Raw genomic sequence first — 27,909 nt, 5'->3', positions numbered from 1 at the left:
TCCCCCTAGGCCTAAGAGCTCTGGGTATTAAGGACCCAGCTCTCCAGGCTCAGTTCCCTCTAGTAATAACAGGTCCAATTCCTGAGAAGAGGGATTCTGACTTTAGATCGGTTTTGAAGCTGACTCTCCTGTCTTCCTGCATTTTCTCTTGGGAGGTTGGTCCACTATTTCAGGATCCAACTCTCCTTTTTCTCTCTGAAGTTTGCACTGTGCCCTAGTCTTAACACAGGCCCGTTCCGGGATTCCAAGCATGGCTGCATGGGCCTTCAGTTCTACTTCAGTCCATAGGTAATGCTCCAGGTCATTTACAAGCAGACAATCTACTGGGATGGATGGGGACACAACCACTTCTTTTTGGCATACTACTCCCCCCAATCAAATGTTACCGTAGCCATGGGATGGAACTTTGTCTTATTGTCAGCATTGGTGACAGGATAAGACTTCCCTACTAGGAACTGATTGGGGTGGACCAAGTGCTGGGTCACCATGGTGATACTACCTCCTGTGTCCCTCAGGGCTTCAACTTTTTCTCTATTTATCAAAGGATATTCCCTGTATTTTTGCATATTTCAAGGCCAGGCAGCACAGGATAATACTACCCCCACCCCCTCTGTGACTAGTGTTGCCTCTGTGGGTTCACTGACATGGTCAGGCCACAACTGTGATCCCATCTGGAGATTAGCAAATGCATTTACTGCAGGTTGACTAGAGCAATTTTTCTTGTTTTTACAGCTAGAGTCTCCAGTTTGCTGCCTTCTATTCTTACAATCATAACACCAGGCCTTGATGGAATCAAAGTTCTTTCCTTTGTACCCACCCGTAGACTGTGGGGAGTCTCTGGGCCCACCATCCTTGCAGTTTTTTGGGGACCTTGAGAAGACTACTTATTTTTGTTTTGGATCCCATCTTTCCCTTGGGGGGGGGGCAGGGCAGGGGCTTTTTTCCTCTTTCTTTTGGTCTCCCCACCAGTGGTAGTTTTGGTTAAACTTCTCTTAACCCAATGGTCCGCCTTCTTCCCCAACTCTAGAGGAGAAAGTGAACCTAGGTCTACCAGGCACTGATGTAGCTTTTCATTCTAACAATTACTCAGCAGATGTTCTTTCATTAATAGCTTACACAGGAAATCATAATCGTGTACCTTGTTACCAGCTAACCAACCACCGAGCATGTTTATTGAACAGCCCACAAACTCTACTCAAGTTTGGCTCTGGGTTTTTAAGCCTCCCTGAACTTTATGTGGTACTCCTCAGTTGTAAATCCAAAGCCCTCACTCTGGGTATCATTCATAAGGTCATAGAAGAATCTGCCCCATTCAGTGTCAGAAGGCTATCCCTGCACTTTCCTGAGAATAACTTCTACAACAGTGTGCCCCAATGTTTCTTTTCAATTTCCCACCTAATGAAGGCTCTTTCAAAGTCAAAAACCCATTTTATTATATCATCCCCTTCTAATAAGGGAGGGACAATTCCTTTTGGAAATTTGAGGTTGAAAGGTTTCTCTCTCAACACTTGTATGCTGCCACCAGAGATGGGCCCTAGGCCCAACTGTTTTCTTTTTGCTTCAATTTCCAAAAGCTGGGTCTCTAAGGCCAGTCTTTTGGTCAGCCTGACTAAGGCCAGGTCTTCCTCTGAGGGTGCACTAATGCTAAGGGAAGAGGAGCTACCCTCTTTCCCATTGTCCACAGCATCTTCCTCTCCACTAGAGATATCACCATCTACTTTCTCTGTGGAGTGGGCTTTTTTATTCTGAGCTACCAGGAATCTAAGCTGGTCAATGTTAGCATGTTTTCCAGTAGGAATTTCGTACAGTTTGCAGAGCTTCCTTAACTGGGCATAGTTATATACTTTGTATAGGGACCAGGTCCAGCACCTGGCTTTGTGAATCTGACATGTTATACTACTAAAGTTGGGACCTTTTTATACATTTGGAACCCTTTTTTCCTGAGTGGACTTTTCTTCTTGGTGTCTGATGTTGAATGACCAGTTCTAGGGCTATTGAACGGTTGCGCCACTGGAAGTCACAGTGCCACCAGTTTTGTCACACCTGCATGATTTGTCCTCTGGGTCCGTTGTAATCAAATTTGGTCTGGCTGCGGGGTCCAGTTCCTTGGTAAGCAGCCGGTCAGTGAACTTGACTTCACTGGACTTTGTTTTTTTTGTTGCAGGGAGTGATGCCTTTACTCAGGAGGGAGATCTTGGGTGATTTTCATAAGGGTGGAGGTCCTCTGGGGTTTTGTATGGTCCATCCGATGTCAGTGCAACCCCTCAATGGCGATTGTCGAGTTCTAGGTACAGCAGGCAGTGTTTAGCACCTTTTCTTTGTGTAGCAGGAATGCAGTTCTCGAGCCTTGGGTCTTCTTTTTGCAGGCCTTCTTGTGTCCTTAGAATCTGATCTGCAGGTCTAGGGATGCCCACTAAATACTGCATTTAGTGGGCGTTTAGGGAAGTATCTATTAGTGACCAATGGGTCATCTACCTTATGAGAGCTACACCCACAATGATGACCACTTCCTGTAGGCAGAGGTCACTTCCCTTTCCCTCATAAGCTTTTTTCCTACCATGCAAGATGGAGGAAACTGAAATGAAGGTGTCACATCACATGCAAACCCTTAGGGTGGTGCAAGCTGGGGGTGGCCACTCCTCCTGTCCTTTGTGCATTTTCCCGCCATTGCTTCCGCCAAAAGTGGGGGTTTCAACAGGCGGCCTGTGACAGATCGAACAATATACAAATGATGACAAGATATGCGTTTTAGTTAGTGGTGGAATTTATTCTAAGATTAAGGTGGAATAAAGACAAAAACTAGAAGTATGTAATCAAGAGGGCGGGGTTTCCTTAGGGATTTCGGTGTTGCGGTTCAGTTCCTGTAGTGTTGATTTAGTTTCAATGTTTCTTTTCCCGGGAGAACGTCTGGCGGATCCCCTCAGGTGGATTCCCGGGTACCGGAAAACAAAAGGAAAACAACACCCGGGTAAGTATGGGGTTTTACCAAAAGGATTATTTCACTCTTTCACTGTAGTCTTGTCTGGGTATGGGTAGGAACGATAAGGAGGGGTGTCTGTGAGGAGTTGGGGAGGGGGGGGATAAGTGCTCTCACTCTCTTATGATAGATTTTGTGGGGTGCCCATATGTGCTCGTTATCGTGCCCCTTTCGGTTCCCTCCCTTTGCACTTCTATATTCCCTTCCCCCTCCCTTAGTCTGAAGTGGCCTTTGTTTTGGTCCACAAGGACCATACCTTGGTGAGCCACGACCCTCCTGGGTCGTGGCTGGCATTGTGGCGTTCCTCTGCTGTGGTCTCTTCTCCTGCCGTCTTTGGTTTGGTCTCCCTCTCCTGGGCTCTCCTCTCTTGCGCCTCCGGTCTCATCTCCTGGGCTCTCCTTTCCTGCTCCTTCTCCTGGGCTCTCCTCTCCTGCTCCTCTGCCTCCTGTCTCTCCTCCTCCGTTCTCCACTCCTGCTCCTCGGTCTCCTGTCTCTCCTGCTCCGTTCTCCACTCCTGCTCCTCGGTCTCCTGTCTCTCCTCCTCCGTTCTCCACTCCTGCTCCTCGGTCTCCTGTCTCTCCTCCTCCGTTCTCCACTCCTGCTCCTCGGTCTCCTGTCTCTCCTCCTCCGTCTCTCTGCCGGTGCCGTCCTCCCTTTTGTTTCTGCCGCGCCGGGAAACCCATCCGGTTTCCCGGGCAACGGCCTGCCACCTGCCTCGGTCGGATCGCGTTGCCCCGGCAACGGGGAGACGCGGACATGACGCATTGGCCTGCTCCGATGCGTCATGCCGAGCCGCGGCTGCCGGGGACGCCCGGCTACACACCTCTTCCCAAGAACGGTCCTGATCGAGGACCGAGGTAGAGTCTGGGTATCTGGAGAGATAATCAGCCGGGGCCTGTTGGGGACCAGGGATGTGACGGACCTGAAACGAAAAGGGTTGGAGTTCAAGGAACCACCTCAAGATCCGTGAATTCGTATCCTTATGAGCCGACAACCAAGTGAGGGGAGCATGGTCTGTATAGAGAATAAAAGGGCGACCTAAAAGGTAATACTGCAAGGTGTCTACAGCCCATTTGATGGCCAAACATTCCTTTTCAATCGTGGGGTAATGGCGTTCCCGAGGAAACAGTTTCCTGCTAATATACACTATCGGGTGATCCCTACCGTCCCCATCGGGCTGGGCCAGTACCCCTCCTAGCCCGACATCAGAGGCGTCTGTATAGAGGTGGAATGGTTTCGAGAAATCGGGGCACCGTAGGATGGGCTCTCTAGTCAGAAAGGCTTTTAACTGTTCAAAACTAGTCTCCTGTTGATCCGAAAAAGGGGCTAATTGATTAGGACGAGATTTAGCCAGAAGATCTGTAAGGGGGGCGGCTAGGGTGGAATAATTGGGAATGAATCTTCGATAGTAGCCGACCAACCCTAGAAAGGAGCGCAAATCTTTCTTCGTTGCAGGGTTAGGTGCATTGAGAATAGCTTCTATCTTTTTAGATTGTGGCTGGAGGTTCCCTTGACTGATTTTGTATCCTAAGTACAATATGTCAGGCTGACCGATAACGCATTTTTTTGGATTGGCAGTTAACCCTGCCTGTCTCAGAGTATGGAATATCTGCTGCAAATGTAGTAGATGATCATTCCATGTTTCACTGAAAATAACTACGTCGTCTAAGTAAGCAGCTGAAAAATGTCGAAAGGGGTTTAGGAGGCTGTCCATTAACCGTTGAAATGTTGCTGGGGCTCCATGCAGTCCGAACGGCAACACTGTGAAGTGGTACAGGCCTGACTGCGTGGCAAAGGCCGTTTTCTCTTTATCTTCTGCGGCTAGTGGAATCTGCCAATATCCTTTAGTTAAATCTAGGGTGGACATGTATTTTGCTTTTCCTAGTTTTTCTAATACATCATCCACCCTGGGAATCAGATAAGTATCGAACATGGAATGTTCGTTGAGTTTCCTGAAGTCGATGCAGAACCTAATAGTACCATCAGGTTTTGGTACCAGGACAACTGGGGAGCACCAGGGACTAGTAGAAGGCTCTATTACTCCTAACTCTAGCATCTTTTGGACCTCGTCCTCCATAATCTGTTTCCTGGCCTCTGGTATACGATATGGTCGTAACGGACAATTGTACCTGGTGCAGTCCGTATTTTATGGGCGATCAAAGAGGTTTTGCCTGGCACTATGGAAAAAAACGATCTGAAATGTTCTAGTAGATTGAATACCTGTTCCCTCTCTAATTTTGTTAATGAGGAGTTCACTGTGGGTAGATTCTCCCCAATAGTGGTCTCGGTCGGGCAAAATTCAATTTGAACCCTCCCATTGGGACATAGAAACCGGCCCACGGCTTCGGTCGAGTTAGAGCCCTCGGGTTCTTCCCATTTTTTTAATAGATTTATGTGATAAATCTGGGTTTTCTGCGGCGTGGTCGAGATTTCAATTAGGTAAGTGGCCGGGGAAACGGCTCGTAGTATTTTATGTGGACCCTGCCATTTTGCTACCAATTTGTGTTCAGACGTGGGGCGCATTATAAGTACCTGATCTCCTGGTAATAGAACTCTTAATTTACTCCCTCGATCGTAATATTGTTTTTGGTTCTGTTGGGCATGTTCCATATTTACTCGGACTGTATCCCATAACCCTTGTAAATGAGACCGTAAGTCGTGGGCATATTCTAACAAGGGTTTTCCCCCTTCCTCCGCCTCCTCTTCCCAAGCTTCTATGGCCATGTCCAGCAGGGATCGGGGCTGTCTTCCGAATACGAGTTCAAAAGGACTGTGTCCGGTAGATGCCTGTTCATGGGTACTTATAGCATACAATACCAAGGGCAACTTTTGATCCCAGTTTTTACCTGACTCCTCTACTACTTTTCTTAACAGGGTTTTTATGGTACGGTTGTACCGTTCTACCAGTCCATCGGTCTGTGGATGGTACACCGAGGTGCGAATTTGGGAAATGCCTAACGTTTTGCACACCTGCTTCATGAGGGTAGACATGAAAGAGTTCCCTGATCAGTGAGTATTTCATGTGGAAATCCTACTCGAGAAAATACGTTAATCATTGCTTGGGCTACTGTTTTGGTTGTCATACTTTTTAATGGAATGGCCTCTGGGTATCGGGTGGCATAATCTACCATGACTAGGATATATGTGTGCCCTTTCGTGGAGGGAACTATGGGACCTATCAAGTCCATTCCCATCCTACTAAACGGAACGTCTATGATGGGTAATGGCATGAGAGGCGCTTTTCTAGGTCTACCGGGTTCGGTAAGTTGGCACCTGGAACATTGGGAGCAAAATTTTCGTATTTGGGCAAAAAACCCCGGCCAAAAAAACCGCCGGAGGAGATACTCTTCTGTTTTTTCCCTTCCGAAATGACCTCCTCCGGGTTGACAGTGGGCTAGGGTTAAAACATATTCTCTATAGTGTTCGGGCACTAACAACTGTTGCTTACGGTCCCCGGAGCGATTAGTGGTTATGCGATATAAGAGGTTTTTTCTAATTAAGAAGTAGGGACCCACCTCTTCGGTTTCTTCTGTTTTGGCCGACTTCCAAGCTTGAGCGAGAGAAGGATCTTCCCTTTGTCTTTGGGGAAACCCGACAGGCACTTCATGTGTCTCGGCAATCAGACCTGAGGGTGTGCTATGTGCCTCTTTCTCTCGGTGGGTTGCTTTTTCAACACGTTTCTCCCTACGTGACAGTTTCCTACGGGTAGAGGGGGGCTCTAGGTCGCTGTCCGAAAAAGGGGCACCCTTCCACCAGTCCTGGGTCAGGGTTGGTTGTCGAACGTGATCCAGGATCTCCTGAAAATGTTCGTAGTCCGTCCCAATAATACATTCCTCTATCAGATCTGAGATTATACCCATAGAAAGGCTGTCCCTGTAGTTCCCCCACTCTACTGTCAGGGTCTGTAAGGGGTATCTCTCCTTATCCCCATGAATGCAGCAAATAGTCACCCAATGTTTGTCTTCCTGGTCTGCTAGGGCTAGGAGATCCTTCCTTATCACGGATTGACTGCATCCGGAATCTATAAGGGCGTAAACCATTCGACCATTGACATTTAAGGACTGTTTAAATTTGGGGTTGCCCTGGCCTGTACACAGCACCCGTCGTCGGGTAACTCCAACCTCCATGGGTTCACTAGTGTCTTTTTTCCTGGGACACATACGGGCAATGTGTCCCCATTCCCCACAGTTATAACACTGGGGACCCGGTACTGGTGGATGCTCGTAGGTTCTGCGAGGTACGGGTTCTTCGGGAAGGACTCTGGGAGTGCTTTTTGGGTTGGGGAGCCCCGGTTTTATGATGGGGCGGGTTGGCATACTTCGTACATCCACCGAACGATGGTACGCACATGCTAAGTCAATTGCCGTCTCCGTATTCACCTTGGGATGTTGACGGATCCAGTGTTTTGTGGCCGTAGGCAAGGCATCTAAATATTGTTCGAGGACAATGGTTTGGATTACGTCTTCCCGGCTATTCCCTGACGGACCCAACCATTTTAAAGCCAAATCGTTTACCCGATAGTAGAAGGTTCGGGGATCCTCGTTCGGTCCCCACTTGATTTTCCTGAATTTGATTCTATAATATTCCGTGTCATGCCCCACCCGCTCTAATATACTGGTCTTTATTTCGGAATATGGGGTTGTTCCCCCGGGATTCGCAGCTTGGTATGCGGCTTGTAGGATTCCTGTAAGCAGAGGGGCGATATACTGGCCCCATCTATCTTCCGGCCATTGTGCGGTTGAGGCCACCCTTTCAAAATTAGTGAAAAAGGAGTCGGGATCATCCCCTTCTTGATATTTTTGCAGGACGGAACTTGGGACATTGGGATGTACCTTAGTGGTAGCGATTGTCTCCGTTAGCTTCTTCATGGCCGTCTCGTGGACCAGTTGATTATTGGCCAGTATGGTTGCCTGACTTTTCAAAGCCGACTGTAAGGCTTCACGGTCCTCCTTAGCCTCCCTCTGGTGGGCCTCCCACACCAGTTGTAGGTGTCGTTGGCCTTCGGCCAACTGTTTTATCATGTCTTCCAGCGAGGGGGTGTCACTCATTGTATATACTGTTCGATTGTCGAGGAGGATCTAGAGTCTGATCCCACTTCTGACACCACTGTGACAGATCGAACAATATACAAATGATGACAAGATATGCGTTTTAGTTAGTGGTGGAATTTATTCTAAGATTAAGGTGGAATAAAGACAAAAACTAGAAGTATGTAATCAAGAGGGCGGGGTTTCCTTAGGGATTTCGGTGTTGCGGTTCAGTTCCTGTAGTGTTGATTTAGTTTCAATGTTTCTTTTCCCGGGAGAACGTCTGGCGGATCCCCTCAGGTGGATTCCCGGGTACCGGAAAACAAAAGGAAAACAACACCCGGGTAAGTATGGGGTTTTACCAAAAGGATTATTTCACTCTTTCACTGTAGTCTTGTCTGGGTATGGGTAGGAACGATAAGGAGGGGTGTCTGTGAGGAGTTGGGGAGGGGGGGGATAAGTGCTCTCACTCTCTTATGATAGATTTTGTGGGGTGCCCATATGTGCTCGTTATCGTGCCCCTTTCGGTTCCCTCCCTTTGCACTTCTATATTCCCTTCCCCCTCCCTTAGTCTGAAGTGGCCTTTGTTTTGGTCCACAAGGACCGTACCTTGGTGAGCCACGACCCTCCTGGGTCGTGGCTGCCATTGTGGCGTTCCTCTGCTGTGGTCTCTTCTCCTGCCGTCTTTGGTTTGGTCTCCCTCTCCTGGGCTCTCCTCTCCTGCGCCTCCGGTCTCCTCTCCTGGGCTCTCCTTTCCTGCTCCTTCTCCTTCTCCTGGGCTCTCCTCTCCTGCTCCTCTGCCTCCTGTCTCTCCTCCTCCGTTCTCCACTCCTGCTCCTCGGTCTCCTGTCTCTCCTGCTCCGTTCTCCACTCCTGCTCCTCGGTCTCCTGTCTCTCCTCCTCCGTTCTCCACTCCTGCTCCTCGGTCTCCTGTCTCTCCTCCTCCGTCTCTCTGCCGGTGGCGTCCTCCCTTTTGTTTCTGCCGCGCCGGGAAACCCATCCGGTTTCCCGGGCAACGGCCTGCCCCCTGCCTCGGTCGGATCGCGTTGCCCCGGCAACGGGGAGACGCGGACATGACGCATCGGCCTGCTCCGATGCGTCATGCCGAGCCGCGGCTGCCGGGGACGCCCGGCTACACGGCCATCTGCCGCTGGCAGCAGGGCTGGGGGGTCAAGTTTCAAGGGTGGTAAGCCCTTTGAAGCTCATAGGCAGGGCTGTGCACATTCCTGGGGGAGGAGGTGTAACACCTCTGCCCAGGAAGGGCTTTGTTCTCTGAACCCAGAGAGCACAGACTCTCACCCTAGGATTCCAGAATGTTGTCTGGTGGATGCAGGCTGGTTCTGACCAGCCAGCAACCATGCCAGGGTAGTTATCTTTTGCAAGGGGCACCTCTAAGGTGGGCCCTAGGTTTTGCAATACATCCAATACTGATACCAGTTTGGGTTGATTGTTCTGAGTTGTTTGATACCAGAGTGGCTTTGATACCAGAGTGGCCATCATGTAGCTGTGAAACTCATACTGACCAGTGTCCAGCACATGCATGTACAATGGCTGCTCTAATCACTTACTATGCCCTAGGTTTGGCAGGGACACGGTAGGGCTATATTGCTCATGCATCTGTGCCCACACATGCACTAACAGCTTTGAAACCACATCAAATACCAGGCAAAAAGTGGGGGGCTAACCATGTCAAAAGAGGCCCTTTCTCACAACAATGTATCAATTAGTATCCTTGAAAAAACTGTAAGAACAACTGAAATCAAATGTAATACTATTTTGAGAGAATCCCTAAATGTATCCTGTAGTAAAATGTTTCTTGTTGCTTGTCTCTCATGTACTTGGGTAGAATGTTTGAATGTCTTTGTGTAAAGTCCTAAAAAAGGATGTGTATTTCTCTGTATCCTGGAAACCACAATTCCCCACCTTTAGAAGGTGAATCTATGTTCGATTACAAACAGAACTTTACTGAGTCCCATCTACTTATGACATGTACACTTTGCTGCTAACCTTTGATGGTATATTCCCTGTACCCCGCCCATTAACTCCTTATATAAAATTTCTGGTGTCTGTCTTTCTTGATGAGTGTCACAGTACTGATTCTTGAACTTGGTCAAAACTATATTAGCGACGGGTCCAATCGGGAAGCACCAAAGTCTGTATTGGAACTACATTGCTCCCGGTCCTAGCCGTTGGTGTGCCTTTGGTATGATCATTTAAGACAAGTTTGTGCACTGACAGTAGTGTGCACTTTGTAAGATCAATCTATTTTACCTGTATAGCATAATAGTACCAAACTGCATCTCTTGATCCTTGTACTTGTACCCAGTTGAATGAAATATATATTGTTTAGCCATGTTAAGCGTCATTTGTGGCAGTTTTCTGCATTTTTAAGAAGATTCAGGTTAATTATTTCTGTTTCAGGAAACACTGGTTGTCATACATGAAAAAGTGAGAGTGTGTGAACAGGGGATTAACTTGGTCAGTAAGATTGGCAGCGTGGGGGTGTGAGCTTCAGATTTTCCAAGTATCACTGTGATATATAATGTTAAAATACATAATACGACAAGCAAGACACATGAGAGGGGCTAAAGGGGCAGTGCAAAAGAAGAGGAATACTGATTGATAGGGGTAATAAGTGAGAGAAAACACAATATTTTGTAAAATAACCAGCATTTTTTTACACTTTTAAAGCAGAGAGGGAGAGAGCATTTTTGTGTTTTTGTATGTGATTTTGTGAAAGGTCCAAGTAAAATCGGACAGACTTCCTCACAATACCTGACTGAAATCACCTGTACTCAACTATTTACTAGAAAAATACATTTTTTTGGGGGGGTAACACCCCCCTGAAGCTACACCCCTGAGTGCAAAGTTTAAATTGCATTAAGTAATTGGCAAAACCTTTATTACCATTTAATTCCAGGCTACAAATTCAAATACTTATATTGGAGTAAACGACAACATCACGTTGTGACTGTATGAAAGCTGAAATAACTACTAATGAATTTGTATTGATTAATGGCTAAAAGAAATGTCATGAGTTAGGCTAACATAGAAAATAATGTTGTGTCCTGGAGAATGTACCCACTTGAGTGGCCACCACTATGTGTGTAACAACTAATAATGAATTCACATTTATATTTTAAATAATGTGCACATGTAGAATAAAATGTATTAGTGGGTCGTACTAATGATTTAATGTTGTTTACTTGCTTTAATAACATTAAGCTTTAATTAATTTTGAGGTTTGGGCCTAGTCAACAAAGGCTCATGTGAAGTTCCATGGTCTAATAAATAATTGTTTGTAAATGTCTTGTGAAAGCAGAGAATTAATATTGTTCATTGTTCACATTGCGCTGACCAAGCGATCTGTACAAGTTTAAACTTTTCTCATGAGAAATGCTTATTGAAATGTTCTGCACTAGAAGTTGTTACTTTGTAAACTTGATGCGCGATATGAAGATATTCCCAGGCTTGGATAATAGCCGCACTGACTGGCGCTAGGATTGCAACAAAAGAGTTACCTGATGAAACTAACGATGGGAACAGAAGAAGAGGAGCCAATCATCATGTGAAAGACTGTCTAGATATATTTTGGATTTAGAATTTGGTTGTTATGGGTTCTATTGTAAACGTACGATTTTCTGACCAAAGATGGCGTGAGAATATGTTTTATGAATTTCAATATATCAAGACCACATTTTGCAGCTGAGTTCAGTCCAGTTCTTTAGTGTAGGGATGCAGATGCTTTTCCATTCTAGTCCTGTTAGAACCTATTCCCTGTCATTTGTTTAATAGGTGGAGCTCATTCTGACCCATACTTTACCCCATAGCAGTCCCGTTTAAGGAGTTGAGCAGTTCCAGATGTTCCTTTTCCCTCATAAGCATCCCCATAGAGTAGTTGTTTAATGCTTATTCTTAGCTTGATAACTTTTAGTGGTTCAGTTCGCTTAGAGCACACCAGTGGCTGCGCCATTCCCTTTCACTGTCTGTTGCTGATGCTGACCAGATGGATGCCCATCTGACGAAGAGAAATCGCAGCTTGCTGATCCATTAAGGAGAGGTATAACAAAATGCTATTGTTTCTGTCGTAGACTTTTGTTCTTTCTTTTAGGTACCAACTGCTGTTTTGATAGGGCCCTAGCTAGATGTTTTTCAAATTACCTTTTGACTAAATTGCTTTGTATTAAGCCCAAACATGCTATTCAAATTTGAGGGTTAGTTAGAATGCCGAAGAGTTGACAAATGTAGTTACCCAAGAACTGATTTTGTTCTTCTGTTGAACCTAGATGTACACTATCTCTGTTGTTCAGTTATTGATGTTTTTATCTGTACCCTAACTTTTGAGTGTCTAATTATCAATGCTCTAGTTAAATTGAGATTCTTTCAATGCTTTGGTCAGCCAGTGTTGTTTGTATACATTTATCAATTGGCATTGAGACTAATTTATGTGATATTAACATTGTTAATATAAGGAAATAAACTCTTAAATTTTACTAAAGGTGTGATTATTCATGGCCATATCGGTCATGGTACGTTAAGACTACTGACTCAAACTTTCTGATAATTGGTACGCTGAGTAATATTATGTTGTTGTTGGTCAAATTATCAATAGAGATTGTGGGTATGGTGGAATCACTCTAAGCGTAGTCAAAAGGTCCAGCGAACCTCTAACATGTCTCCTTATAAATAAATTATAAAAGACCAAATAAGGCAAGACACACTCACGGTTAGCGATCCAATGTACCACACAGGAGCAGGAAGTACTATATAAATAATAGAACTGTTGTAGCATTTTCATCCTTCCCAGGAATCAATGCTCTTTAAGGTTGATGAATATTTGGACCACAGTAAGTAGTGTGATAAAACCACTAAAACAATTTCAATACAAACCCAATTACTTTAAACATCATGACCAAAGTAGCCACGAAAGGAAAACTCCAGTTGGAGATAAAGTTGAGGGATTTATGACAAACACAAGCTCAAGGTCATGTAGACAATTCGCATTACCAAATTATAAAGATACATAATCACAAAGGGTTGTCCCAGGTGGCAAAATAAGTTCAAACAAACTAACATTAACAGAACTAGGCATCCAAATAGATCAATACATAATATTAGAAGAAATATCTGAGACACAGAAATCAAACGTTGTTCAGGGTTAGCACTCATCAGTCAATTCAAATTCAGAAGTCAACAATTTAGGCTGGGCAGTGAAAATCCTACAGCTAATCAAATCAGGGAAAGATGTGTGACGCGAAACAGACAAAATACAAAAAGCACAAAAATTACAAAAATAATTTGGAAAAAATAATTTCGGACTGTAAGCTACTAACTAAGGTAGGCAAAAGGTAGGTAAAAAGGTAAAGCGTTAGCATATGAGAAGCTTGATCAAGAGTCTTATGAAGGGGATTAGATAAATAATTCTATGTCTCAAAAGGAATCTTAAGGGGCAAAAGCAGAGAGGAAAATACTTCTCTAAGGGGCTCAGCATTCAGGGAATCTTCATCAGCTAAGCATCTGAGTCAGAAATCTAAGCCGCATCTCCCCAAAGTCCAACTGGGCATTGCCATATCAAAGGTCATAAAGCATTGCGAATCGCCAGAGGTATCAGTCCATGTCATAGTGAAGGGGCATCATCCAATAAAATTTGATCACACTCCTCCAAGTTGAAACATTTTGTTCCTTTCCCAAACTTTCCATGACAGCATCTTTCATCCGTGTGACTCGAGGGAAGTTTGAAACAACTGTATATCCCAATGTACTATCTTAAAGGACAATACGGTACATTCTTGCTATGTCTAAGCAAAAGGGTCTATTACCAACTTCTAGTGTTCTCATGAGAAAACAGTCTGAAAGAAATTCACATTATGAAATTAAATCAACATTTCCTGCATAGTCATGACATACAAGCTTCAACAGGCCTCACTCATGCTAACACAAGAGAATTGCAATAATACATTTAATTAGTATGTTTCAATAAAACACATGTAAAATGCAAACATATAAATTCAGCATTAGTAATACATCATTAGTGTAAATAATAAACGTAATTCTAAACGAAAAAGCTTTAGTTAACGCATTTCATTAAGTATAACAGAGAAGTGCATTTCTCTCACTTTTGCACACATTTTTAATTGATTAATCATTGGAAATTCAATACTGTTTCTATATGCACTCTTAATCTAGCGTCTAAATTACATTATTACATCAATTTTATCCCTCTAACATGTAACTTATTTCAAATACCACCTAAGTCGAACTCTGATATACAAGCAAGTGCACATTTAAATTGCGAGTTGTTTACTGTTAATACTTGCATTAGCATAAGACCGAAACTGTCATATTTTTATGACTCTTGTAACACAAGGGGGCTCTACTAAAGCTTAGAATACAACACAATAAAAATGTAAGTTGTCAGTGAGTACAACAAACAATGTACGGCTGATGAGCTGAATTTCGAGGAACTGGTAGAACGCACATGTGTAAAGTGTAAAGGAGAAACATACACGAGACATGTTTAGGACTTTCCGTAACAGAGGGGTGGGGACGGGGAAGCGTGTGGCCACAGCACTGGAGTACACCAAGACGACCCGAAGGGAGGTGTTGCACAGAGACGATGCGCCCGCGGCATTGGCTGCGGGAGGATGCGCCCCTGCCCATCTCCTTTCATGGCTTTGGAATGCGGTGATGATGTAGCAGGAGCCCCGGCCCCTTTCCCTCCTCCTCCCGCTGTTCCCTTCCTTCTTCCACATCCTCCTTGGGCAGCAGATCCGTGCTCTGCTGTCTCCTGCTGACGTGTCTGCCCCGCGGCGCGCATGCGCGTCTCCCGGCTCCATCCACACACACTCCAGCCGGCTCTGCTGGCAAACATGGCTGCAGCCGGGCGCCTCCTCTGCCTGCTGGCCACCCTGCTCTGCTGCTGTCCCAGCCTGGCCAAGAAGAATGACTCTCTGGACAGGAGGTTCTCGGACCTGAAGCGCTGCGTGGACGAGGAGTGCAGCAGTAAGTGTCTCCCCCGGGGCTGAGGGAGAGAGGGTTGGGGCAGCAGGAAGCACAGAGCATCCCTCTCCCCCGGTGGGTTTGTGCCAGTGGCTCAAACATCCTACTTAGAACGGATTTTATGCAAAATTAAAAAGGTTTCAGCTGTTTGGTTTTCTAGTAAGAGTTTAGCCCGTCGCGAAGACACTGGTTGCACAACTGCCAACTTTGTATGTAAGTGAAAGTGCTGATGGGCAGGGAGCCGTGAGGAAGGAAGGCTCGTGGCGTGGGTATCAGTCGGTGCACTTTCCCGATCGGTGCCCCTCTTGCCCCGGCCTGGTCGGGTGGCATCCCTCCTCTCCTTATCAGATCCGGAGTTTGCACGAGAGTGGTGCACGTCGGGATCCTACAGCCCTGGGCTGCCTTTGTTTACCCCACACCCGCGCAGCACGAGATCGGCAGAAACCTGCAGTGAGCGTGGCATTTCTGACATATTTGGAAACAGCGCAGCTTTCCCCCAAAACAGTCCACGGGGCTTATTTACTGCTCGAACTCCAGCCTTGGGACATTTTTCACAAACGTAATAATCCACCAGAAATTAAAAAAAAAAAAAAAACTAAATGTCGAAAAGCGCTTTTCTGGTGAAGTGCGGCCACGAGACCAACGTTGAAGACAAAAAAATACGCTTCTAAGCACAACGAACCCAAAGCAGGGGTGCTGCACGGCACCGGGGCACTCATACATTGCCTCCTTATTCAGCGCTTTCTTGCAGGGAGTCTTTGACCTGTTACCTGAATGTCCATCTTTCAGGCGTGGACAGTGGCAGTCACCCCAGAAGGCCTGTCGTATGCTGATAAAAGGCTCACTCCAGAACCGTCTCAGTTTGGCCTTTCAGTAATCACGGCACGAGGATCCGTTAAAGGTCGTGCATGCGTTTGTTGACACGTCAGAAGCCTCCACTCCATAGACAGTCACCCTTAGGCTGGATGTATTACCATGTCATTGTGGAAAGATAAACATAATCCCTTGTCTAATTACCACATGTTAATCTTCTCCGGTGATTTTGTGGTTTATTCTTAAGGCACACGTTGGTTGCATGATCGTGGTTGTGTGTTTAGCGTGTAGGGGTAGGAGACGGAATCCTACACATAGGTTAGGGTATGTGCATTTGTATGGCGCTTAGTACCAGTACAGTTCGTGTTACCAGTGGTGTTTCCCTTAGCTCCCTTTTCCGTGAGTGACAGGTTAAAGGTGAAAGTTATATAGAGGCGCGAGCCTGGAGTTCCATGTGGGTGAGCCGGGATTCATCCCACACTTTTACTGTTGCTTCGAGCTCATAGGTTAGAACGTGCAGTGGATCCGGATTTCAGAAGAGGTGGGGGCGGAGGGGGGGGCGTCTGTATTCAGTGGTGATGGGTTGGTTCAATTAAGAGTGAAAGTGGTGCCCCGCATAAGGTTATTTGCTGAATTCATGTACAGGATGAGTGGTAAACCCATACACAGAAGTGAGTGGGTCCAAGTCCGGTAGTGAAATGTACATGTAGGTACAGGGATCTACCACTGAATTAATCTCTAGGGTTGTGGTGGGTTCAAGGGCGTGTGCTCCTGTGTATGTGCTTAGGTAGTCTATGTGTGTAATGTCTTTACCGGGTCCCCTACCTCCGGATGCTGAGCTTAAGTACTGGTGAATGATTTATGTTTTTCATGTTCAGGAGTTGATGGTGAGTTTTTTCATGGGCCTAGTGGTGGTTTCATGTGCAGGGGTGAGTGATGGGTATACAGTAGGGCAGAATGTACAGGTATAGCTACCCTCCCCCGTTTGTTTTTTTTCTGTTCTGCTTTGTGTTGTCATCCAATTTGCTTGGCAAACATTGAGCACACTAGAGGTGTTCTTTTTGTGTGTTTTGTTGTTTAAGGGCTGTTCCAAAGTCTACGACCCTAATTATAGTCGAGTAGGGCTCCCCCCCCCCCCCCTCAACCAGGCTATGCGTTGACTGAATGTTGGTGACACTGGATCGTGGACCTAGCGGCATTGGCCTTTTTGTCTGTGGCCCTGATAGAGAAAGGGTGTGTAGGTTATTTCCTTGTAAAATCCACTCACTCCCCTTCGTAGCTGGGCCTGTGCTTTTGTTCTGTTATTTGTGGGATGTTACTTGTTAGCTGTGTGCCACAGGGTACTGGTGTCTTCTCGAGGACGGTGGCTTCCTCCCAACGTGGAGGTTCATCTCGAAGTTCTCATTGATCTTTGCCGTGCTCCTGTGGACGTGACCACGTTGATGCACACTGACCACGTTGACGCACACTGACCACGAGTCTCTGCCCCAAAGCTCTGCAGGCATCAGATGGGCTGGGGAAATGTAATCTGCTCTTTGCCAGACGGTTTCTGCCTGCGATTGCCCTTCAGCTTCCACAGCCGCTTACTGTGTTGTGTTGGATGTCACTAGTCACCCTGATGATCCTGGCTGAAAGTGCCTTGTTTAGAGGAAAGCCCATATACGGTGAATATGTTGACATTTTGGTGCAGTTTCCTCTCCTTATCTCCTGAAAAGCATTGAAAGATGCCCTCTAGCAGGACTGACATTTTAAATATATATATATAAAAGTTCGTTGGTCCTAGCTCCCTGCTACTGCCACATGAGGTACAACTAGTGCTTGGCTTAGGTGATGATTAGCGTACTGCCTCCCGAGCTCCCAAGGAGAGGCTGTGCACCAGCCCAGAGAGATGTTTGCCAGGACAGGACACTGTTGGTTGATGTATGTTCAGGGCTGTCCTTTTCTGTTTCCTTGTCATCTGTATACCTTGCAGCCAGCAGTTTGTATAGACTCGTGGTACTGTCTGAGGGCGCGTCACACAGTTCCAAGGACCAGCCAGTGAACCAGCAATCATGTGTGCCTTCATGAAATCAGTGACAGGTGTCTGCAGAGAGGTCATGTCTGGATTCTGGTAAATGGGTGTAACTTTTGATTCCTACACAGAGGTGAACACTTCTACTGGGAATGTGTGTTTGCATTGTGGATTCGTGTACTTGAGCGGTGTAAGGGGTTTATGACATGGAGTGTATTGTGAACAAACACAGGTGGGGCGTAGATTCACGTACAGGGCCTAAGCGGAGAACGACAAGATGATGTGTGGATTTGTGTTTCATTTTAGAGAGCACGGTGGCACGTTCATGTTCAGGATGAGTGGTGGATCTGTGTATGGATTCATATACAGATGTGACAGCTGCATTCTCGTAGAAGGGTGATGTGTGAATTCATAGAGTGGTAAGGGGTGGATTGATTCACAGGGCTGATACGTGGATCACTCTCCAGGGGTGAGTAGTTGAATCGTGTAGAAGTGAGTGGTGCGTTTATGCAGCTGGAATGATATGTAGATTCGTATACTAGGGGTGATGTGTTGATTCACAGGGAGGTAAGGGGTGAATTGTTGTACTGGGACGAGTTGCCGAGTCACGTACAGCGGTGAACTGTTGAATCATGTACAGGGGTGATGGTGGGTTTATGCAGGAGGAGTGGTGTGTGTGGATTCATACACGAGAGGTTGTGGGTGGGTTCACAGAGAGGTAAGGGGTGGCTTTATGTACTGAGGCGAGTTGTTGAGTCACGCACAGGGGCCCAGGGGTGGGTTAATGCAAGCCGGGGATGTGTGTGGATTCACATACAAGGGATGATGTGTGGGTTTAAGTGCTGCACTCGTAGTGGTGGCAGCAATCCGACCTGCTTCCCCCTCAGACCCAGGCCAACTCTTAACCCCCTAGCTGTCGGTGGTTTGTTAAACTCCTCTTTCCGGAGGAATTAAGACCCTGAAACACAACGTGGTTTAGTCTATCGTTCTGATATTATTGTGGCCTCCACAAAGGGTAGATGTGTGCGGGCTGTTCACACACGTGTCGTGGGACATGCACCACGCCGTGCTCACTGAGGGGCAGATACGTCCATTTCTGAAGTGTGATTACAACTGCAGCTCACCTACTGCACGGACAGCGTAGTACACGGACAGGATCTCTGGGCCCTGACTAGCAAAAACGTTACTACGATCAAAGCACCACCAGCCCGTTGGCTGATTCCGGACAGAAAGAGAAGGGTATAGTAGGAAGGGGCTCATCTGCACTATTTGTTTACAGATCATTCATCCCCTTTCTTACAACTCGAGGCAGTGCATGTTTACAAAAGGAAGCACCGTCATGTAAAGACGTGACTCGGAAAGAACAGTCCGTGTGTGCTGGCGCCGCTTCCAGTGTGTGGGGTGTATGCAGATGGGCCTAATAGATGTGGAATACAGGCCACGTGCACATAGGCACGCGCACATAACAATAAAAACAAATGACAGCAAGGCAGGGTCTGAGCCAATCGGCTAGGGTCAGACATCGATAATGCTACCTTCACCATCCGTGAGCCTGGAGTCCTCTGAAAAACACCCATCTCACTGATGTGACTGATGGCAGGAAATGATGTCTGCGTTTATCCTGGAAATGTAAACGCCGCGGGCGTGTGTACATAAAACGTCAGGATGGCCCCTTTTTTTAAAATGGTGAAGGATAAAGCTGCTGAACCTCCGCCACGGTGCGGTGCCCCCCACCCCGTTGTGATTTCAGTGTTTACTGCTCATGCAAATGAGCCAGAGTTTTTGTAGGCCAGACACCTTTGTCTAGTAAGCTTTTAATCCAGTCATTGGGCTCTTTTTACAAACTCAGTGCTGAAAGGAGACAATGTTTTACCCCACTTACACATACCGCACAGAGGTGTCTGGCAGCCGTCACCAGTAATGCCAGTAACAATATAAGATGCTCCCTGTCTCTGGGGACTGGATGCGCCACACCTGGCTTTTCATTTTGTGAATCATTGTTTGCTGGTGTGATCTTACAATCAGTTCTGTGGTCGTGATCTAAGACTTCAACTTCCAGAATGCATTAGGCTGGTACTTGAAGACCCAGTGACGTAGGTGCTGTTGTGAAGCGCGTGATGATCTTACACTTCAGTGCAGGACGGAGGTGTTTGTGACGTCACAAATAGTGCCTGAGTCCTATTTCCTCTGCATTCCGCGGGTCCTTTCAGACCCAAGGGCTGCAGCCCGAGCCGCCTCAGCCAGGTACGTTCTTGTGTTATTCCGGCTGCTTCATCTTGACTGCTCTCTCTGACTTACTTGTCCAGGGCGGAGAGGCTGGTAGGGGAGGCGATAGGAGCCATTTACAACCAAAAAATGTACCTCCAGTAAATCTGAACAAGGCAATCGCAGGCAAGGCAGCCTGGTGAAGTGAAGCCTAGATTCCATTTCTTTCTCCGTGACCATCACGGGACCACTTAGCAGAAAATAACTCCTTTGTTTATTAGCGAGATAAAGTTGTGTGTTCTCATCCTACCTGACAGGTGCTAAGACTTAGAGCTTTCATTAGATCAGGGTGTGTTCACCTATACAGTGGTCAATGGACAAGAGCTTGCTGTTTATCTACTTATCAACGTAATATATCCTAGTTATATCAATAGTTAATTGTCCTACAATTTCCTTCTTCTTTCCCTGCTTTCTAAGTCCCATTCGTTCCCACAAATTGCCCCGGTAACGTGGTTAAAGTCCCTTTTATACCTTTTAAAGGTCCCAGTGTACCTTTACGCTTGTAAGACACACAGTCTTCCTACAGCACCGCCCTTCCTTCGAGCTCTGAAACACGTCTTGGGTGAAATACAATTCTCACTTCTCTAAATAGATGTGAAGAGTTTCCTGACGTTTTTTATTTTTGGTTGAGATGCGAGTGGAAAAGTCAAACGATATACAGGGAGTGCAGAATTATTAGGCAAGTTGTATTTTTGAGGATTCATTTTATTATTGAACAACAACCATGTTCTCAATGAACCCAAAAAACTCATTAATATCAAAGCTGAATATTTTTGGAAGTAGTTTTTAGTTTGTTTTTAGTTTTAGCTATGTTAGGGGGATATCTGTGTGTGCAGGTGACTATTACTGTGCATAATTATTAGGCAACTTAACAAAAAACAAATATATACCCATTTCAATTATTTATTATTACCAGTGAAACCAATATAACATCTCAACATTCACAAATATACATTTCTGACATTCAAAAACAAAACAAAAACAAATCAGTGACCAATATAGCTACCTTTCTTTGCAAGGACACTCAAAAGCCTGCCATCCATGGATTCTGTCAGTGTTTTGATCTGTTCACCATCAACATTGCGTGCAGCAGCAACCACAGCCTCCCAGACACTGTTCAGAGAGGTGTACTGTTTTCCCTCCTTGTAACTCTCACATTTGATGATGGACCACAGGTTCTCAATGGGGTTCAGATCAGGTGAACAAGGAGGCCATGTCATTAGATTTCCTTCTTTTATACCCTTTCTTGCCAGCCACGCTGTGGAGTACTTGGACGCGTGTGATGGAGCATTGTCCTGCATGAACATCATGTTTTTCTTGAAGGATGCAGACTTCTTCCTGTACCACTGCTTGAAGAAGGTGTCTTCCTGGAACTGGCAGTAGGACTGGGAGTTGAGCTTGACTCCATCCTCAACCCGAAAAGGCCCCACAAGCTCATCTTTGATGATACCAGCCCAAACCAGTACTCCACCTCCACCTTGCTGGCGTCTGAGTCGGACTGGAGCTCTCTGCCCTTTACCAATCCAGCCACGGGCCCATCCATCTGGCCCATCAAGACTCACTCTCATTTCATCAGTCCATAAAACCTTAGAAAATCAGTCTTGAGATATTTCTTGGCCCAGTCTTGACGTTTCAGCTTGTGTGTCTTGTTCAGTGGTGGTCGTCTTTCAGCCTTTCTTACCTTGGCCATGTCTCTGAGTATTGCACACCTTGTGCTTTTGGGCACTCCAGTGATGTTGCAGCTCTGAAATATGGCCAAACTGGTGGCAAGTGGCATCGTGGCAGCTGCACGCTTGACTTTTCTCAGTTCATGGGCAGTTATTTTGCGCCTTGGTTTTTCCACACGCTTCTTGCGACCCTGTTGACTATTTTGAATGAAACGCTTGATTGTTCGATGATCACGCTTCAGAAGCTTTGCAATTTTAAGAGTGCTGCATCCCTCTGCAAGATATCTCACTATTTTTGACTTTTCTGAGCCTGTCAAGTCCTTCTTTTGACCCATTTTGCCAAAGGAAAGGAAGTTGCCTAATAATTATGCACACCTGATATAGGGTGTTGATGTCATTAGACCACACCCCTTCTCATTACAGAGATGCACATCACCTAATATGCTTAATTGGTAGTAGGCTTTCGAGCCTATACAGCTTGGAGTAAGACAACATGCATAAAGAGGATGATGTGGTCAAAATACTCATTTGCCTAATAATTCTGCACTCCCTGTAAAGCTGTATTTTCGCATATCCACCCAGTGGCGCCTTTCATGTGTATAGTTTCACATTTTAAATGAATGTGTTAACACTGTTTGTGCACTAGATAAGTGTTGCTTTCTAAAGTCGTAGACCTGTGGCATAGTGGCTCGGTTACTGACCAAGAAGCCAGGCGTCCGGCGTTGGCCCTTGATGTTAAACATGTGACTTTGAACAGATCATTGACGTACATGTTCCTGCAGCAATGAAAGTGTTCCACCTCTCCTTAGTGCCAGATTAACAGTACGTCTAATATCCCAGAATACAAAATGCTATATTCATGCATCTGTCAGACGTTGTGGATGGCTTCAGTCTTGTGGTTTATGGCACCAGCACACCTTGAAGGCATTATAGTACACGTAACCTGTTATGTATCCTAGATATATATATATATATATATATATATACACAATAACCTTGATAAACACGTGGGAACATAGTCTTCAATCCAGTGTGTTTGTATAATCCTTTAGTACAGGCGTCTAAAGCTGCTCATGCTTGTGTAAGGTCAGCAGTGTTTTATGCTATGGGTGCATATATATTACTTGAGGGGCTCTGTTTCGGGGTGCATATACATTTCTTGACTGGCACCGTCTAAAACGGTTTCTTTTATGCACAAAGTGGTGCATTCTTAAGCTATGTATTACATTTATTAAACATTCTGTTGCTGCGTTTTGTGAGTAATATTGCATAAAACGTTGCTATATACATAGTGAGTAGTGCCTTCTAAAACTATGAATTTTCTTAGTGTACTGTACCAGAGTTAGTTTGCTGTTTCACCACTGCTAGGCGCACGCTGTTGTAATCGTACTGCAGAGGTGAGCCCCGAGGCAGGACGTGAAGCAAAGCTTCTCGTTTTGGCCTGTACACTGAGCGTGGTTCCATCGAGGTGCATAGCGCTGCAGTTCGTGTTCGTGCAAGCTTGGCGCTCTGATCTTCATGCTTGCAAGTTAACCAGGCCATAAAACAAACCGTGTTGGCAGAAGCTGTAAGAGTTGGGCAGTAGGAAGCAGCACACTTCAGAAGTCTGCAACGGTAATGCATTGTTTCACTCACATTAAACAAGCATTGGCAATGCCGATAGGTCTCGGCTCTGAATGGCTGAGCTGTTTGCTTTACTAAAACGTTTTTATTGCCCTCACATGAAAGTATGCACACACACACACACAACTAGCAATTGTTCAGTCTGTTTTGTATTAAATAAAGCCCATTTCAAGATGGATACTGAGCTGCTGCTGGGCCCCCATTAAAAAATAATAATAAGAATAAAATGTAAAAAAAACTGTCCGAGGGAAGTCAAAATCAAACATTCATGGTAGCGCGCAAAAAATTGAAATGAAACAAATGGCGGGTACAGCGCAGACCCCTCTAGGATGTACCTGTGCCTAGTCCTCCAACCAGGCAAAGCCCTTTCCGACTCTGCTCCTGTACATGTGATGCTCCTACCTTGCTTCTCTCTGTTGGGCTCTCTCTCACACTCAGACTTTGACATTACTTTGCTTTTGCCTGTTTCCCATTTCTTTTGTATTTTGTATCACTTTTTGCTTTTGAATGTGTTTCCATTTTGTAGGTCAAGCCCAAGTGTATGACCACTTGTTTACTTCTTCTGTGGGCTTCCAGCTATTTCATTTGTTAGTTTCAGTGTCATTTAAAAATCCTTGCGTGCTAGTGGTCAGTCATGCCTCTATGTGCCTCCTTCTATGTTGGAACAGGGCCCAACCACTGTATAATTACGCTTTGTCCTGTTTATCTGGTCTGTATGGGACTTTTTTTTACTTTGTTTCCTGCTCCTGTCCAAGTAAGCTTCCCTTTTCATTTGCAGAGCATTCTTCCTTTGAGCTTAACTGTAAATAAGGCTATTAATCAGGCTGTTAACTTGGTCACATTTGTTCTTTGGGCTCTCTGCACCGTCTCTCAGCTGCCTTACTCCTGCCCTCCTTTGGCTTGTATTTTGTTGATCAAGTGTGCCTGCCTGCGTGCTGAGAGCAAGGGTGGAGGATTGCTTGTAATTGCTTATAACCTAGGCACCCAACTCTCCCAAGGCTCTACAGTCCTTAGAGACAGTGCCCCCTTCTGCTCCATACTGGGATCCCACTCACAGCTCCATCAGTGCACCTCAGTTCACACACTCCAAGCCCTCAGCTATGCCTGTACCAGGAACCACACACACGCTGTCTGGTAGAGCACCTCAGTTCTCGCAATCAGAACACGCTGCTTTTTCCAAGACTGGGACCTCGGGTGCAGCTCCATCAGTGCACCTCAGTTCACATACTCCAAGCCCCTCAGCCGTGCCTGTGCCAAAACCCCACACATGCTGTCTGCCAGAGCACCTCAGTTCTTACAGTCAGTACACTCTGCTGTTCCAGTACTGGGACCTCGGCCGCAGCGTCATCAGTGCACCTCAGTTCACACACTCCAAGTCCCTCAGCCGTGCCTGTGCCAGACCCCAACACATGCTGTCTGTCAGAGCACCTCAGTTCTTGCAGTCAGTACACTCTGCTGTTCCAGTACTGGGACCTCGGCCGCAGTGTCATCAGTGCACCTCAGTTCACACACTCCAAACCCCCAGCTGTGCCAGAACCACACACACACACAGTCTGCCAGAGCACCTCAGTTCTTATAGTCAGTACACTCTGCAGTTCCCATAATAGGACCTCGGGTGCCGCTCCATCAGTGCACCTCAGCTCTACCCTGGTGAGGTCACTTCCTTTCCTATACTGGGACCCCACTCACATACAGTTCCATTTCAGCATCTCAATTCTAGTACTCAGTCCCACTGCCAAGCCAATTCTGGACCCAAAAGAGCAAAACACAGCTCAGCCAGTGCCCAACATCCAACACTACTCTTGATTGGAACCACCACAGCTCCATCAGAATCCACCAATTCTAACATTCAGTGCACATTTCCTATCAGTACTAAGGCACACACACACACCCTTCAGGACTCCTCGCTTCTGTGGTTCAGAGGCAGTGTCACTCCTGTACTAACACTTGGCAACACTGGCACGCCAATACTAGGTTCCGCACTTAGCTCCATTAACATACTTCACTTCAGACCTTGTGTGCCCGTTACTATTCCAGTACTGCAGCCCACATACAACTCGTGTCAGTGCACCTCAACCCTAACCTGCAGCGCCCTATTATTCTAATACCAAGAATTACACTGCACTTCGTTTCTCATTCCTCACCTGCTGCCTTTCAGTTATTCTGGCACTGGGCTGGAACACAGCTCTGTCTGTACTCCCAGTCCTTTTCTGAAGTGCCCCAATATTGCTGTATTGGGGTTTTCATACAACTCAGCTAATGCACCTCTTGCAGTTCTGCAGTACCCCCTGATGTTCTACACTCTGACTTCCGTTTGAGGACTGTTTCACCTATCTAACTCTGTTCTTTCTTTTCTATGTTTACTCTCAATGTTTTCCTTCTCCCCACTTTTCTCTTTCCATCTCTTAAAATCCGCACATTAACTGTTTTGCTCTTACTTTTAACTGTTTATTTCTCTTCCTCACCCGTTTCTATATTTCCCTCTTCCACTTGCTATCTCCTCTTTCAAACTTGCAAAAACGTTATTTCTTTCTATGTTTAATTTCTCTCTCTTTTTTTTTTTTTCTTCATCGGGCATTCATTCTTTCTCTATTTTTTATTTTATTTTCTACAATGTGTAACTGAATGCACATACTTCACCATACACAGCCTGGACCCAGTCTTTTCTTTCTGCAACACCACAGTAGACAATCCATTAATCACCTGGACATACAATGCCCTTGTCAGAATCAGCAGCACCGTCCTGCCCCACCACCGACCAACAGAGACCACCACACCTGCCCACCGAAATTAGAACAACACCTTAATGGAGGACTGGACCACCACTCTCTCTGCACACAAGAAAAATACACCAGCAAGCTGCCAAGAACTATCATAAACATCAACAGTTTGATCACAGCCTGTGCTGACACCGTGGCCCCCTCAAGCACTGCAAAACCACAAGATCCAGACCACAAACCAGCTGGTACGGAGTGGAATTTGAGATGATGTAGCACCACTGCAAACAGCTGGAGTGTAGATGGACAATGAGCCAAGGCATTGTGAAGAAAGACCCCTTCAAAGCTGCCCCGATGTTCTACCACCACAGCTAGCACACCCCACTTGCAGACTGCACCAACAACCCCACAAACGATAGTAAAGAGATCTTAGCCATCGCAAACGACTCCTCAGCAGCAGCCACCTCCAGCAGCATAGGACCTCTGCAACAAGCTCTAGGAATTCTTCTGCTGCAAGCTAACCCCCATATACAGCAACTTTCACCCTCAACCGGCCCCCATCACACCTTCAACCCAGGACACCACGACATCCGTGAAGCACTCACACTTATCCTCAGTGTCTCCATCTCTTCAGTTACCTTCCTAGACTCATGGATACACACCACAGTCTGTTAACCCTCTGCAGCCCCTCTACACCCACAAACTACAGACCAATCTCCTTACTCCCTTTCCCGACCATAGTCCTTGAGAAACTCATCAACAGTTGCCTCACAACCATCTCTGCAACCACTAACTCCTTGACACCAAACAGTATAGCTTCACATCCATCCACAGCACAGAAACAACCCTCATCACCACAGACGACATCCATGTGATCCTGGACGAAGAGGTATGGTGACCCCAATCCTCCAGGACCTCTCTGCAGCATTTAACACTGTTTCCAAGCCCATCCTCATGTGGCTTCATCATCAGAGTAGGACAACAAATAGTGTAAGGCTTGTCAAGGCCCTTCTGTAACACTATGAAGTACAATATTTTCCAGAATACAGACCTTGTTGATACGGTGATTTTGTAATCTAATCATAGATTCCTAGGCCACATTAGACTTTGGACCCACATGGAGGATTCTACACTTCTCATTGACTTATGATTATCAGCCTGTTATCACGTAAATATTTAGTGTGTTTACAGTACAGATCTAGCACAGCCTCATCTCCCTGTACATACTTTGCGATACCAGCCTTGAAAAAGTCAAGATGACGAAACACGTTGGCTGCTTCTGATCTTCTATTGTAGATATACCAGAACAAGTATGTTTATGTAATATTATGGACTTTGAGTATACTACACCATTAGATGACTCTGAAGAAATGCCATTGTCACTGTGTGTTTATGGACCATAACTACGTTACTGGAGTTTTTATTGTTTTGAGTGCTTTGGTAAAGTTATTGTTATACTGCTCTGCATTTGACTTCTCCTCTTGGCTGTCTGAGCTGGGACCCATACCCACCCTAAGTATCCACACCAGACCTTGAGATAGCATAGACAGCGAGCTACACATGACTGCGCAAGTCAGTGCCATCCCAGCATCCTGTTTCCACACCCTGAAAATGCTGAGGAAAGTCTTCAATGGCTCCCGAGCAAAACTGTAAGACGGTCGCACACGCCCGTGCCACCAGAAAGCCAAACTATGGGCACACCCTCTACACCTGAAGCAGAAAGCAACTCACTTGAAGACTGCAAACCATCTAGAACTCAGCAGCCAGACTTATCCTCAACCTCTCATGCAGTATACACATCATGCCACAT

The 27,909-nt window shown here is 46.0% G+C and overlaps 1 protein-coding gene across 2 annotated transcripts in view; it reads left to right on the top strand.

Moving 5' to 3' along the window:
- The first annotated feature begins 14,742 nt into the window (after window positions 1–14,742).
- MIA3 (MIA SH3 domain ER export factor 3) overlaps window positions 14,743–27,909 on the top strand; it is a 441,987-nt gene continuing 428,820 nt past the window's right edge. Inside the window, exon 1 of one of the 2 annotated variants that reach the window (XM_069233851.1) lies at window positions 14,743–15,006. In XM_069233851.1, the coding sequence (XP_069089952.1) occupies window positions 14,820–15,006 (187 nt within the window). In that variant the 5' untranslated portion in view covers window positions 14,743–14,819. The remainder of the gene's footprint in view (window positions 15,007–27,909) is intronic. The other variant, XM_069233852.1, reaches the window with a different exon arrangement.

Source organism: Pleurodeles waltl, chromosome 5 (assembly GCF_031143425.1).
Source record: "Pleurodeles waltl isolate 20211129_DDA chromosome 5, aPleWal1.hap1.20221129, whole genome shotgun sequence".
Lineage (NCBI taxonomy): Eukaryota > Metazoa > Chordata > Amphibia > Caudata > Salamandridae > Pleurodeles > Pleurodeles waltl.
The sequence above is the reverse complement of the archived record's forward strand: the minus strand, read 5'-3'. Positions and strand labels throughout refer to the sequence as shown.